Source organism: Boleophthalmus pectinirostris, unplaced genomic scaffold (assembly GCF_026225935.1).
Source record: "Boleophthalmus pectinirostris isolate CB_2022bp ecotype Guang Dong unplaced genomic scaffold, ASM2622593v1 HiC_scaffold_21, whole genome shotgun sequence".
NCBI lineage: Eukaryota > Metazoa > Chordata > Actinopteri > Gobiiformes > Gobiidae > Boleophthalmus > Boleophthalmus pectinirostris.
Genome location: NW_026571175.1, coordinates 13,209,502 through 13,226,246, shown reverse-complemented (window position 1 = coordinate 13,226,246; position 16,745 = coordinate 13,209,502). Strand labels below are relative to the sequence as shown.

General features: G+C 37.6%; 1 protein-coding gene across 1 annotated transcript in view; it reads right to left on the bottom strand.

The window, feature by feature from the left end:
- Nucleotides 1-16,745, bottom strand: part of trappc9 (trafficking protein particle complex subunit 9) — a 151,086-nt gene that overhangs the window by 74,233 nt on the left and 60,108 nt on the right. The window contains exons 18-19 of the mRNA XM_055157138.1: nucleotides 12,577-12,719; nucleotides 3,633-3,743 (exon numbers count right to left, since the gene is read on the bottom strand). Of these exons, the coding sequence (XP_055013113.1) occupies nucleotides 3,633-3,743; nucleotides 12,577-12,719 (254 nt within the window). The remainder of the gene's footprint in view (nucleotides 1-3,632; nucleotides 3,744-12,576; nucleotides 12,720-16,745) is intronic.

Below are 16,745 nucleotides of genomic sequence, written 5' to 3'. Positions count from 1 at the left end.
CTATGGTTATATTTTTTTACACCTGACAGTGAAACAATTGAAGCACAAGTCAACTCCTAAATTTTGATAATTACTGCTCCAATATTTATACCACAGTGTCTCATAATAACGAACATGTGCTGACTCCCACGTGATTAAACTGTTTAAGAATGTACACGACTTTGAGGCCGACAACATAGACAGCTAATCTGGTTTTTATTTCAGGGATAACAAAACCATTCGCTCTCTCGCTCCAAACCTAATTTGCTCATTACAAGGAAAAGAGTCGGAGGCAGAAAGGTCAGGCCAGTGTGCAGTGTAGAGAGCCACTTCTGCTTGTCTCAAAGCATAAAAGAAATCATGGGGAGTGGGCCTCATTTGTGAGCTGTTTATGCAGAGTGCTGACCATTAGGAGACTGGACCACATTGCAACATCAAGGTGCTTCAAAGCAGTTAGGAAGAAATAATTATCTGAGGAGGATTCATTGCCAGGATTTTAATATTTTATTCCAAATAACAATGATTAAAAAAGACAAACTATTCAACTATCAAAATATATATTAGTCATTTTGTTGTGTTTTATAATCAAGGTTTGAGAACAGTATCCTTAGGAAACAGGGTGCTCTGCAAAACATCAAAGTGGCCATTCCCCTTCTGTGATGCTTGGCTATGTTTCATTCAGCATCAAGAGGATAAAGACCTTGTAAAAGACATGTCTGTGAATGCTATGGGAAGATGAAAGCTGCTCCAGTGGATCACCCGGCTGGCCTTTAGCACTCTGTCCATTCACATTAACTACTCCATTCCATTCAAGCATATTTGGACTATTTCCCTCTTCAGTGCACCAAAACACAAGAAAAACACTAACCAATGCCAGTCTGCTTCACATATAATTTGATTACAGGATCACACAATGCCGAACAACCTAGAGAAATGATGAGCATCCACTGTAGTAACTTGACATGTTCTTATTTATCTGCTGAGCACAGCTAAAACTATCACAGATACTTTCAGTGTAGCGTGTTACCAATCTTGTTTGTGTGAAAGTGATTGACAGAGTCATTTCTATTGACTGTTCCAATAAGAGCTTCCTTCGCAAGTCCTGGATGAAACGCCACAAAACATGTCGCGCCTGACACCTCATTCATCATGTAACAGGACAAAAATGTGAAATGACAGGGCCATGTGATGTGTCGAGATGCAGAGCTGAAGAGACAGGGACAATATGCTCCCTTAGACGGACACACAACAAGTCAATCTGTCACAACAAGGTCTATGATTCCAGTGTATGTTAAATACTGCTGCTATTCTACACTGAACTGTACACTGAAACCTTTGATGGTTGAGTGACGCTAACTGATTCTACACTACCTACTCACAGATCTGATACCACGTTGTACCACACAAATTTTACAGCATTATTTACGTTACTGTAGTAGAATAAATTGTAGGGAATTGAAGAGAAGAGGGGCGACAGTAGCTCAGGTTGGCTGTTCGAATCCCATTCTCGACATAAAACTAGTACACTGGTGTATGAATGTGTGTGTGAATGGCTGAGTGGTTCCTTGTTGTAAAGAGCTTTGAGTGCCTTGAAGGTGGAAAAGAGCTATATAAAATGTGACCATTTACCAAGAGGCATTCTAATGGAGTTCTAATGCAGGAGAAATTTATTTATCATCAGTGCGGACCCAGCACTCAGAGGTATGAACTAAAGGTCTGCACGGGACAGAATTTTCAGTTCCACTCCTGCCTGCACCCGCGTTGTGCAGTCCCACTCCCGCCCATTCCCGCTGCTTTCTTAAGCTCTATCAAAGTGGAAAGGAATTGTCTAAAATGTGTGCGAGATTAGACCACATCTGCAAATTTAGGCTGCTTAAAATGTTTTTATTAATGTCAAAGACAATATCTAGCACAAATGATGTATCATAGGCATACATTCATCATTTGCCAATTTTACTTTACTCTCATATTTAGTTTGCGGGACTGCAAATTTGTCATCCCACCCACTCACACCCGCATCGTGCAGTCCCGTTCCCGCTCATGCCCGCAATGAGCTATCAAAATGTGTCCCGCGCCGCACTGTTTTGTGTCGGGGCAAAACAGTGCAGGGCTCTAGTATGAACTCTCAAGACATTAAGATATTGTCCATTCCAGTCTTGTACAGTCTGCCTATGCTTCCTTTGAAGGGAGTATTATACCTCTGATGACGTGCGTCAAGATAACAAGGACTCAGTTGGCAGTAAGTGCTCTAGAGAAATTCAATTTCTGTGCTGTGCATAAGAGTTAGTACTAACTAGGGATGGGCATTCGATGAAATTTTCTTAATCGATCGTCGGAAGAATTAACGATCGATTATCGATTAATCATTAATGTTTATATTAAAATGATCATCATTATTATTACTATCTGCACTACTAATCTGCATATAATAAATTCAACTTTACGACATATAAACCCTAACGACTCACGAGCATGAGCCACATCAGTCCGTTTGACATTATAATGTGTTTAATTCAGTTTTGCGCAACTCTCACAGAAACTAAACTTAAAACCGCATCGCTAATTTGCATAAACTCAGCGAAGATAAAACTACAGCTCTTGTGCACTGATGCGGTCAATTTCTGTCGGATTAAAAGACATGATTCAGTGGAATACAGGTTAGTATGACCATATTTGCGTTTGTCAAAACCAGGACACCGTACGGCAGGTGGGAGATGGGGACTCGTCATCGACATTGAGCAACTCTCACCTGGTAAAGCTTTTTCCCACTGGACCCCGAAACATATGTTCCTGCTTTGTACACTGTCCACATAGACTCCACTTGTCACGAACGCAACGGAAAGTGTGGAATTTCTTGTACAAATCATCGTTAAATACGCATTTGTGCTTCGGTACGCTGCAGACTGACCGACTGTTTGTGTTTGCTCGCTCCTTCTGAGTGCAGAGAGATACATGTACGGACCCCTGTTTGGTCACGCTACGCACAGCAACCTGCATTCGGTTTGTCGATTAAAATTAACGTAATTGATGAAATTCTTAATGATCAATTATCGATTAATGGATTAATCATGCCCATCCCTAGTACTAACCACTCGATTTAGTGTTTTTTTACAGGCCTCACTGTGGTACTGTGTAATGTGTAAATCCAGATGTCTCCCCGTGAAGTGTCCACCATGAGAAGCTAATGTTGACATGATAAAGTCATATGTAAAGGCCCAATAGAAGCGCTCTGTCTGAGAGGAATGTCAGTCAGAGACATTTCTCTATATACTGTGTATGTGTACGTGTGTATGACACTGGGGCCCAGAGGCACCCTGTGTCACATTCACTTGGCTTCCATAACAACGCACTTTCTGACATCAATTACACAAGTGACATGTGAGCTTGTATGACCTTTACAGGAGTTGACATATATTTTTTATTATAGAAATGTATAGTAGGGCACTGTTGCACATTACATAATGAACTACAGTAAAACTTTAAACAAGCTATAAGGCGTTATGTGAATAACCCTCTTATGGAATCAGTGGCATGAAAATAAATTAGATCATATAATACATAATATAAATAGCAGTGAAGGAATTGATGTCTTATTAATAAAGAGAAAGAGAAAGAGAAAGAGAAAAAGAAAGAGAAGAGAAAAGTCCACTGACCTCTGACACTGGCTGGCATGCAGTACCAGCTCCTGGTTGTTGTTGGCGCTCACAGTCAGCTCGTGTTCTGTGGGGTTAAAGATGTCCAGCAGCAGGTGACACTGGCGCGTGCTGCAAAAACACACAAATAGTGCATTATTTCAGCTGCTCATTGACCATTAGTAATCTGTTTGCCTCTTCTAATGTGAACTGTGGATCAGTTATACAAGCTGTCATATGGTACCTCAACATTGGTTATGATGGAGCATCCTTTATAATGAAGCCCATTCATTCACGAGTACATTTATAGGTGGGATTATTAGTGTGAATATATTTTATGCATGACTGACAATAGCTTTCTAAATATATCATAGCTAAAGAGTTGAATATGCAAAGTGCAGGCAAGGATGTGGTGTGAGGCGCTCATCAGTCATTGTCTTGACATCAAAGATGGCGGCGCTTTCATCCTGCACAGACTGGGCTGGAGCAGGCCATCACCACATCATCCAGACCTGCTTTTCTCATGCAGATCACAGCACAGGCCACAATTTGTGATTTAGATCAAGGTCCAGGAGGGCGTGCAGATTTTTCAAAGACTTCATTTAAGTCCCCAACAGGCTGTTTAGCATCCTGGTAATGAATGATAAAAGCCATGGATGCTGACGTATGAAACAACATGACCAGCGTCTCTTTGAGTAATGAGAGAAAATATACTACTCTGGAAGGCTTCATACATCTTTTCTGAGCTGACTGTATTCTGGGGATAAGCATAGATTTCACATATTAAATAAAAAAAGAAAAAATAACCCTAAAAAAAATAAACATAAAAATAACAAGTCCACCATTTGTGTTTCAATCTGACAAAAAATTGAGAGTGGATATAGGCTTGCTCAGTCATTTCTCACAGGTAAATCTATGCAGTGGTCTGTTTAAATACTCCCTTCCATTTTATAATTCTAACTTCAGAAAAAACACTTTTAGACTGTGAGGTGTCATTGTGGCCATACCAGTTTCTTAAAGCCTGATCCCTTCAGATAAGTTAAGCAAGGCTGGGCCTGGTTGGTACTTGTGTCGTCGTGTCGTTGTGTCTAGGGATGCACCAATAACACGTTTTTAGAAAACCGATACGAGTATGAGTATAATAATGTGCCGGTGGCACAAACTGGTAGCCTCACTTCTGTGAGTCTGCCCCAGGATAGCTGGGCTAAAGTAGTATCTTACCACCTCCAGGTATCAAGTGAATGAATAATGCTTTGTAAAGCATCCAGAAAAGCGCTATATAAAACTGATGCATTATTACTATTATTATTATTATTATTATTATTATTGTTGTTGTTGTTGTTGTTATTGTTGTTATTATTGTTATTATTATTATTGTTATTATTATTATTATTATTAGCTGTTTACATGTCAGAGTTAATGGAGGCAAAAGTCGCGTCAGGCTTCATCTCCAATAAACTGCTTTGACAATTAAAGGAGCATATTTTGAAATGCGAGCCATGTTTGGTTAATTGTCTGCTTGTCTCTGTTGGCGGACATGATAAATGGACTGAGTGGGTCGTGCAACTGATTTATAGGCTAGAGGAGGTGATCAATCAGCCCACCCAGTTAGGAAGCACAGGCTCATAGCTCATACGCTAAGTACTACAGATAAACTAAAGAAACTGGAACAACAATTGCCTCCACAACTGCTGATAAGAGACTAGTTAATAAATACAACAGTGGCATCCCAATAGTTTTGCAGTGGACCAACAATTTGGCTTTCTACAAAACAATGTAAAGTTGTAAGATCAAATTTAAACATTTCTATTTAAAAGAGTGTAAAGGGGAATAAAACAAAGGGAAGAGAAATAATTTTCCCAGACAACACCTGCCCCCTTGATTTATACTGCAGAACTCTTTATCGAGCAATTTGCTTCTTAAAGAAAACTGTATAAAAAATTGAAATTAAACTCAAGCATTTTTATTTCACTAGAAAACTGCAGAAGCACAACTGCTGTTAGAGCCAAATGATGTATCAAAAATCAATCAATGTATATAAAATTACACTGGACAGAATGTGAGAAGGAAACAGCGAAAGCGTGCACAAGAGCAACAAAACACAAAGCAAAACAGGAACTACTCAAATCAGCCATTTCTAACCACTGTAAAGGAGAGAACCACATTATGGACTGGGATGGAGCAAACATCATTGGGGCAGTGGACAACAAACATTGTCACTGGATTAAAGAGGCAATAGAAATACGGAAATGTGCCCACAGGCCAATAAACTGGGACGAGGGGGCTTTTTTACTCTTTCACACCTGGGATTCTGTCCTGAGGAATTCGGACTGCAGATGACGCTGTCATCCTGCCTCCAACAGTAGGAAGACAGTGCCAAAATCTGTATAAATCAGCTGACTGGCCATATCACAGCAACATCACAAGACCACTCCGAGGAAGACTGCGAGTGAGCAGTCGAAACTGTCAGTTGTGAAAACAAACTCTTGGTTGGAAAAAAACAAACAAACTAATAACATAAATTATCAGAAGACCAAATGAACCTCATTGGACTATGTAAAATAGCAATATTATTACAAGAGGAAAATAATCATATTATTTCGATAGAGTTCGATTTTTTTTCTTTAGGGATGTGACAGTTTCGTCTAGTTTAAAACCTACATATTCCTGAACTTTAGCACCTTTTCATTTCTGACACATGAGATAACACTTTTTATATTTGTGTTAAATGTATCGCATTTATGTTTTTACTTTCCACTTTTGTTACACTAGTTATTACACATAAATGAATGTGTGGGCAAAAAAAAGCAATCAATGGTATAAGCCCACAGTATAGTCAATCGAGCAAATCTTAAATCAATAGGTGCTGATTTAGCGTCCAGACACAGACAAAACGTGACATAGCCCATGCAAGGCTGAAGTAATGGCTTTAGTTAGCAGGCCTGGATTTACAGATCTGTCAATGTGAATCTATTTTTAGCACACAAAGCTGACTCCTCATACATCACTCTAGCTCTTGGCTAAAAGTCAAGAGGTCTTATTTTGTTCTTTGTGTTACTGACTGTGCAGATTCAAACTGCATGGTGGTAGACATTTAGGAGTGTTTTGTAAATAAAATAAGTAAAGTTGCTTCTTCTTCTTCTTATTCTTATTCTTATTATTCTTAATATTATTATTACTACAATGGTGTTGTGACAGTACGAGTATTATTTTATTACTCTATTCCAATTCACTGCAAAGATGATCCACAAAGAGAGAGATTTGGTCCAGGGAAGTTTCATGTCAGCTTCACCTTATGCAAATATGACTTTTTTTTTTTTGAGCTTTTGACAATGTAATAACATTTTTACCTGATGAGTTGTATTTTGCTTCATTCATCCTTCTCTCAATAATCCTGTTTACAATGAGTCTTGCTCTGAGCTCCCAACATAATTAATTAGATTTTCCTTGGATTGTGATGTCAAAGATAGAAACCTTACACATTTTTTATTTTTAAGTCCATAATTCATCACCTGACTACCTTGAGCATTTCTACCATCAAATTTAATTCATTACAACTGTGTTTTTATTAGCATGGCAGTTGAGTTGCTAATTTGGCTAGATTTTTTTTTCTTAAATTGTCCATTTACACTGTTGCCTGTGCATTAATTTGTACAAAACAGTTGTTTTGAAAACCAAGGGAAAAGCATGCATAATCCAACCACAAAGAGCTTGTTTCAACGGGCAGTCAGGTATTGAATTGAATGTTCATAACTTTGGTGCTTATGATTTAAAGCGGAACTTTCAGACAAGAAGACCTATCTAAATTGAATTAAAATTAGTAGCGACATTAGATGGGTTTGATTATTTTTCCGTCCAATACTATATTTATAGGTCATTCCAAGGTCAATGAGCTAAAGATGTTCCTCAAGAGCTAAAAAAAAGAGAGAGCAAAAGCTAGCAAGCGTTGCATTTCTCAGCTAATGATGCTAAGGACACGAGCACTGCATTTGTGCTCATGTGTCCCGGAGGTGCAATTGGGTTTTCCAGAGTAAGAGAACACTGTTGAGAATGGGACTTTAACGGCTCTGTGTAAAATATGGATCACTGACTATTTCACACTTCCTGGCACTTTGTCACTTCCCTGAGCAATTCTGCCACCTGAACATCCAGCCAAGCCCCGCAAGAGACCCCTACTGCGTGCAGAAGATAGCCACTCAATTGTGTCATAAACATTAGAAGAGCAGGTCAAATGGGTGAGGGAGCTGGAGCAGTGGATAGACGTAGCAGTTGCTCTGAGTTTGTGGAGAGAAAATGTAAAAAAATTCATACTTTTGATGCATTTAACCTCGATCTGAGTTTATGTACTTACCATCAATTCTATGTTCAAAATGTGTGCGCTCCACTGAAATGAGCACACTTGATGAATCTATAGATTTCTAAGTCATTGGAGAAAGATTATAGACAAATTCATAACATTGCCAATTTACTTAAGTTGGTAACATGCAGAAACAAATAACATTTATTTCAATACCTGTAACTGAAAGTTACAGGTACTGATAGTTGTTTGTATTTAAAGCTTTTTCCCATTTAAAGTAATAATGACAACTATTTCTGCCCTTACCTCACATATTTTTCCAGCGTGCTTTAGAAGGAACTGTTTAAATGTAGAGTAGCTCTGTGCAAGAAGTCACAAGCGGTCAAAAGCCACCAAGAAAAGTATATGAGACAGAAGGAGATGATAGGAGTGCCGCTTTGAAAGAGGAAAGGTGCACAGGGTGAAAGGGTGAATGGTTCTGAGAGTGGAACAGAACTAATAGGATCTTACACCCCCAGGCTTTGGTACTGGTCACACAAACTGGTTAATTGGTTATTTTTGAGGTTGCATGTTCATACATTCTGGTGGGAGCAAAAAGACAACAAATCCATAAGGAAACAATTAAAAATCAATGAATGAATGTAATAAGAAAAAAAGCAAAAGAACATTTTAATTCTGTCAACTAGTCAAAACAATCATAAAAAATTAAGCAGAATCAAATTAGACTTTATAAGTAAGTAAGAAATGTAATTGTGTGTTGACTTTATATATACTACTACTAAAAACATGTTTCTTTGATGTAGGGCAGTAACTTTGGGATATGGTGTTCCAGTGAAAAGTGTGTCCAGTCCTTTTGAAAGTACAAAATCTAGCTGGATGCCTGTTTAAGTGATGCAATATGGTTTCAGTTAGTTTTGGCTGCAGCAGCTCAGTGGCACAATAAAGATGGATGGCTAATTGTGGCTGCATCTGTCGCCCGTGGCAGCTGGCTCGAGTCATGCATGGCCTGATTAACTCCTCGAAAATGTAGGTATGCCTCTATCCAGGTCTTCATTTGGTATACCAGTATGATGCCAAAGTCTTATGCATACCCAGTGGTACACTAATTTGTAGTTTTAAAATGCTATGCTCTGGATGATTTAAGATACTTCTTAAATATTCAGAAAAACAAGAACCCTAGCCCCCCACCTGGCTTAAATGATAAAATAATAAATATGGTAATGTAGAGATCAAATATTACACGATAAGATGACATACCTGCTAATTATAGAGAATATTTTTAGGTCAGTATAATTCCATGGAAATAAAATTCCAAGAATACTTCAGATGTCTTTTTAATAGTTTTTTCATTTGTTTTTTCATTGCTGTTTTGTGAACTGTTTTTCAGTGCCATAAACAAAAACAAAATGAAAAAACAAAATTTGCCTATAAAAAAATGCACTTAACTAATCCTTCAGTATAATTGTGTGCATGTGTGTGTGTGTGTGTGTGTATATATATATATATATATATATAAACACACACAACTTCATAATGCGTTCCTTTTCCATAAAAAAAAAAGACAGAAAAATAACTGTTACTACTAAAAATACTGGAAACATTACACTGCAGTGCAAAAATAAATAAAAAGGCTGATTAGGTGTGAGACAAATGTTAAGGGGGTAACTTCCTCCTAAACAGTTTACTATACAGCACTTGTGATTCTGACCCAACAAATATAAGTTGTCCCAGTGGAGAAGCTCTTACCTCTCCACTCCATTAACACAGTGGCAGTGTGTCATGCCTGGGTGAGCAGTGGTTTTAAAGGCCAAGTGAGGAGCTGAGGTGATTGGCGGTGAGTGCTCTGGTCAATTGCTGTCCGAGGATACCCTCCCTAAAACCGTTTTCATTTATTTGAAATAGAAATGCATTGGTATTGTGGACCGAGATGGATGAGAAGGCTGCTAAACTGAAATATGATCAGGAGTTGAAATGAAAAGCAATATTGCTTGTTAGTTTTGAAAAGGCATCCTGGCATATAATTCATTTTGTATTCTTAATTAGATTGTAGGTATGATTTGAATAACTATTGGTCCAAGACAACATTGTAATATAAAATGGAGTTACTGAATTTTAGGACAACAAAATGAAACAAAGAAAAAGAATTCAGGAGATTTTGAGTTGGACTTTTTACTTCCCATAATTTGATGACAAAGTTCAATTGAAAAATAAATTATTATAACTGTAAGAAAGAACTGTAGTGAGTGAACAAATAAATAAATAAATAAATAACCACCAAAAATGTTCCTCATGGTATACTATATACTTCCCTTTGTGTATATTTGTAAATATGACATACAGTAACAGAAAAGGTCGTACCAAAACAAGAGAAAGAATAAAGTGTCTGAAAAGGTCAAATGCGATATTATTGAACACTTTCATTTTCCCACTTAGAAATTCCCTTTTAACTGGCAGTCATAAAGAAATTCAATAGTACTTATCTCAACAAGTGGAGTGTGTTTTATCTGTCTCTCTTGTGACTATGTCAAAGAGACCTCCCACAAACTGTTTTGGCACAAAGCCTGAGAATATGCATCTGAGCTGTCGAAAATAAAAGGGTGGCTGAACAAGTGTCAGGGTTACCTCACATATGATATATGATACATTATATTTTTACTCATAGGATCATCATACAATATTAAATATTATTAAAGTGGTGTTTGCTTATTTGATTTAAAGGAAGATCATGATATTTTCATGCCAGTAGATTCTTTAATTAATTTATATTGATAGAATAGGCCTGTCACAATAATTAACTTGACATTCAATATATGAAAGCTTGAGTAATCTTTTTTGGGGCTCATTATTTATCAGGTGTGCAATTTCTTTTCAATAATGGGGAGATTTTTGTTATTGTAGTTGCAATACATAAATAGGAACTGTGTGTCTAATTGTTGGTATGTATCTGTTTGTTGCAGCTCATGCCTTTTAATGATACTGTCTATATTTAAATTGGTTTACTGGGATCTCGTGTTGTGTCAGTGGCATAAAGTAATATAAGTATTATCATTCATTGTTATGTTTTCATGTAGAAATATATAATGCTTCAAAATTTTGTATTGTGAAAGGACTATGAATGATAGAAATGGTTATGGCTGCTATAGGTGTAAATATATTATGCCATTTTAAAGGCTCTGTAACCTTTGACAGTATCTTTAAAGGGCAACTTAGCCTGTGCGCAAACATATTTGATTTAACCTCAGGAGCAGCAGGCAGCAATAGCAGGGCTTTTATGTCACATCAGATGTGTTTGGAGATTTGGTGAGGAGCCAATAGGTAGTGTATGTCAGTGTGACGAGGCACAAATGGCTAAGGAGGTAAAGCACAAGGGACTGTCAGTGACAGGCTGACGGTACAGCAGAGAGAACAGCATCTATCAGCACTCCACGCTGATGGATGGCTTAAACTGCAGATATTATTGCAGCTAATGATTCAACTCAAGTGGCCATTACTGGGACACAATTTGTCTCCCTACCATTTTTTTAAGTTCTAGAGCTGGGGTTGACTGGGGCAATACAGATTCTACACCTTTGTGAGAAATAAATAGAAAATATAATAACAACATAAATCTAATGTTTACCAAGTACACATAAAGGCAAATAGGGGCAACTTAAAACTTAAGGTTGTGGCCCATACGCACAACGCACTATGTGAAAAGAGCAACAAAAGTTGAAATTCCTGAGTACAAAAGGTAGGGAGAGATAGTCCGTCAAGTCAGTGGAGTCTGAAGTGAGCAGCCCCCATTATCAGCCCATTACCATGATGTGACTTTGAAAGCAAAGGGATTTTTATGAATAAATGGGTTTCAAGTTAATGGTGAGTTTTAGTATTTTTAAAAGTGTTTTAAATCCAAGTATAATATATATTCCATCACCTTTCTTTCTGAGAGAACCTCTTATTACGTGACATCATATAATTTTAAATGCCAACAGTATTTAATATAGATGAGGGGCAGGAAGACTATTGTTAAAAATGCAGATTTCTGTTGTTATATAGCAGGTTTTAGGGTATAGTCACTAACAGAAATTATCAAGTTCAACATTTGTGATTGCATTATGGGTATTTTATTGAAAAGTACAATGTAATCAATAGGAAAAACTGGAAAAACTGGCTTCTGGTCTGAGAGATGACATTATCACCTTATAGAATCTGAAAACCACAGTTGATACATTGCAGCTGATATGGTCCCCTGGGTGTGATCCTGTGATGCTAAGTGCTCCAGCTGAGCCTTTTTAGACATTAACCTGATCTTAATTTTAACACAATCTGACTAGAAAGAATCAACTGAGATGATTTGTGAGTTGCTGAGATTATGTGTGCTGTTAAACAAGTCTCTCACACATAACATTACAATCACAAGCTAGCTAGAGTTTCTCAGTTTTTCGGTTAGTCGCCCTCACCTTTTTGTTGAAAACCAAACACTTAAACAAGACCATGAATGCTCATATTAATCACTGTTTTACCATTTTTTTTCTTGAATTTTCTAACAATCTTAAAACTTTTTTGACAGTGTTTACATTTTGTGTCACCATAAACAATCCAATATTAGACATACAAGTAAAACACTCAGCATGATGTCACTGCAAAGAATCAATAATTACAACAGTGTGATGTTTAAGCCTGTGTTACCTGGTTGCTGGGAGCGTACTGACTCGTGTGAAGAACACAGAAGGCTCCACGTCAACATGGACCCCCAGGGACAGCTCACGGTAGTATCCCTCTACTTTGCCTGCTCCTCCTGAATACTTGAAGGTTAACACTGCTTCCAATGTCTGTAAAGATACACACAAATGACAATGTTAGGAGGAGAAATATATGGGTCATCCAAGCAGAGAATACCCTTTACAAAGAATATATGAGGACTAGCTTAAGTGTGATTGGGGTCAGAGTGCGCAGTCAAAAACACTTTGAACCATTACTGTATCAGCAAAAAAGCACTTGAGATCAATGTGTCAGAAGTCAGCATAAATGCACTGAGCATCCATTGTGTTGCTTAATGTAATGGAGGGCGATGCTGTCAAAGATGACTGGTGGCTATAAGAAACGCAATTCGGAATCAACTTCTTTGGCAATCAGGGTTTGAGGTGGGAGGGGTGAGCAGGCCTGGGTCCAGAAGGGAATGGCCAGACAGAATTAATGGGAAATTTTGGGTGAAAGAGGGGTAGCACGGGACCAGTGGCCAAGTGGTGGAGGAAGTGGAAATGAAAAGTGGCAGTTTATGGCAAGGAGCGCACAAGCTGACTCAGGCGACGGCCGACAAGGCGGGGTAAAAGGAGCATCCAAGGTCCCACTTTTTTTCTCCTATGCAGCATAATTCTTCTGAAATAGCTGAGAGAAGCAAACCCAATGTCTTTGCCGGACAAATTTGGCTTAATGCTTTGATTATGTTCATCATTTATCTCACGGGTGAAGGGATTTTGGATGTTGCCGGCTAGACGGTGAGCCTATTACAAAAACAAATGAATAATAAATGCGAGAAAGGTACAAGACATTACTGGAAGCAAAGATATCTTTTAAACAAATGATTTTGGTTCGTTTAGTGTTGTTAGCTTTAAAAATCAAGGAATTAAACTTTAATTCATTTTAAAATGTCTTGACATAGGGAAAATAAACTGTGCTAAATAATTAAACCATAAACATAACATCCAAATAAGCAATCACATTTTTTGTTAGTAGTTAATATTGTCCAGTAGTATACTACAAGCAAAATCATATCCCTATCCATTTGACCTTTACAAAATTCACCCTGATTTCTTCTGGACTGACTAGCTCCCAAGTAAAGATCCAAAACTGCCCTAAAACCACCAAAATAGATCCATGCTGTCAGTTGGTTTTAAGCCTTTCACAGAAAATGACATGCTTCGTGTTCAGAACACTGCTCTGGAACCAAAACACTTTTTCACACACCAGTTCCTTCAATGTGAAATGTGAATTAACAAACAATAAAAAAATATGGTAAAGTTATACTATCACACAGACACAATATGTTTGCAGAATGCAAAAGAGAGTTAATTATGATGTAGCTTTGGAAAAAATAACATTAAGATTTGAATGTCCTTTTAAATAACAACCATATAAGCGAACAGCTAGATGGACTGCTAGTTGAATGTATAATTTCACAACAAACCTTTCTCTATGGGGTTTTCAAAATGTTCAAATTTACTTAAAATTTTACTTAAAATTATATAGGCAAACATATAAAGATGTGATTAGATATCCTACTGCAAAAGTAAAATTCATTTTTGTATTGTGTTGTGGATACTAATTAAAATAAATTACAGTAAGTTAACAACACTATCTGTATCAATCAATTATTTTAGCCATTTGGAAAATCTGTGATTGCAGTACAAATGTTTGGAAACTGTAAAGAGACAAATTATTTTCCCGGTCTCTTCTCCTCGGCACAGAGAGAGCATACTGATGTGTCCAGAGCACAGGGATTATGTTGAGAGGATTCCAGTGCTGGTTCTGTTTGTATTTCCTGTAGATGCAGCAGTGGAGCCAGTCTGCCTTGGACCCAAATGAACTGGAGCCTCACACTGCACTGGCAGCAACACAAAGACAACTACAGGCTGATATCAATCTCATTTAAATGACTGCCTCAAATTCTTGTTTAAGGCGCTATTCTCTTTTCCAACTTTTTACTTTACCTTGTTTGAAAGGGAGGAAGGCTTGTTATATTTTATTATTGCATTAGCCCCAACAAAACTCATCAATATTGAATGAGCAACCGATTTCTTTCTTTTCTTCTTTGAGACTGATAGAGGTACAACTTGCAGCCAAACAACACAAGGAATTATCGAGGCTCATGTATGGAGTAAGCAAAAACAAAAACCTAAACACATTGTTACTCCAATGTACACTCTTACCCCACACCTTGTCAATTTGAAAACATTTAGGTTGATAAGAATAGCAGGTAAAAAATTTTGTCTGAAATGAATTTTGTGGTTTACTGGTTACATTTTTCCAATAGTGAGTCCCCAAAGTCATGAGAGTTCCTAGATTTCAGGTCCACATATACAGTTATGCTTCTGCCAAGTTATGTTACTCAGGCAGCCTGTACTGAAAATGTACGGTACTTAAAACATTGACATTCCTGTTATTGCTTGAAGCCTATGTCTTATACTAACAGGAGATAACAATGCAAACGTTATCATGAAAATTGTTCAGCTAAAACAATATCATGGAGGGTTTGTTTAAATTAACCCCATTTCAAAGATGGATGCAAATGGATGCTGTATGAAAACGGTGGTAAGATAGAATAATGACAAATGAATGATATTTCCTCCATGTGGTGTATATTCACAGCCTGCACAATCATCTAAGCTGTGGGTTTCGGTTACTGAAGCACTCTACTCTCCTCAGGGTGTACTGTGTGGTCAAGCGCCTATCTGTCCTCTACTTCAACATGATGCTCTGGAGACACGGCCATTGTCTTGGTGACAAACTGTGTACCTGATTCCAGCCCTCCTCCCCTGCCTACTCTCTGCTCTGAGCACCCTCGGGACCCTGTTTCAATCATGGAGAGCTAAAAATAGCCAGGGTTGAAATGAGCTGACTGTGTAAGGCCAGCAGCAGCAGCAGCACACAGCAGCTACAGTACAGCGACAGTATATGCATACAGAATACATGAACATCCATGTACTGACTTTGCACATTCATTGTGTTGAATGAGAAGTTCATCAGCTTTCTTAAATATTACATCATATGATCCAATGAGGATGTATTTTTGTAAAATTTAAAAAACAAAAAAACAGACACAAATTTTACATTCTGTACTCTTTTGAGATATGTATGCCATATTATAATATACCTCAGACATGAAAAGGCATTTTACTATTTCAAATAGCAAGCTTCTGTATTAGAGTTGAGCAATTTGGAAAAAAAAATATCTGACTGAATTTTTTCAAACATTATAGTTGTGATTAGATCTTTCACATAATATACCCGGGTATTTAGTTGTTTGCAGAAGAAGTTATGTTACTTAAATAATTGCAATTTGCTTATTGTCAGTGCCATTTTAACAATATGCCTTGTAACTAGAATTGCAATACGTTATGATACTGTACCACTATTATATCTCCACGAGGAATATGTGGCTGTGTTATTTTTGACTATGTGCTTTTTAATATGTTCAAGTTATGAGTCTGTTTACACAGTGAGTGATCTGCACTGGAGTATTACAGCAGAACACAGACATGTATTTGACCTCAGTCTTCTGAATGTGTGGCTTTGAAGAGCTCATCTGGAACAGTGAGCCTGTTAGATTCATTAAGAACACTAATTGTTGACTACAGAGGCATGACTCGTGATACGGCCGAGAGGTTTTAGTTTAACTATATACAACAAGCACCAGTTTCAGGGTAGTGAGGGTCTTGGTGAAGCATTAATCTGACCTTGCTTACTGCTGTCTACATACTGGACTTTAAAATCACTTAGTTTTCTTTTACTGTTAGTACTGAATAACCCAAGATTTCTTTTCAAGGGCAACGTTTTCAAACACACATTACCCAGGTCTGACAGCCTGGAGAAAAGTAGAAAGATTTTGGTGGGCTACTAGACAGAATATCAGTAAGAGCAGTAAGAAAAGCTTGCAGCTATTTGAACTCCACTTGAGGTTTAAAATATGAATATCATCAACATAGCATCATACAACACAAGGGCAGAAGGCCATGAAAGAAAAAGGTGAGCTGGTACTCCATGAAATTGTTGTGCACTGCCCAATGGAAATTTATAATACACAGGTCAGTGAACAGTGAACAAGCTTTAAATCCATTAACCCAAGACCCACACAGAGC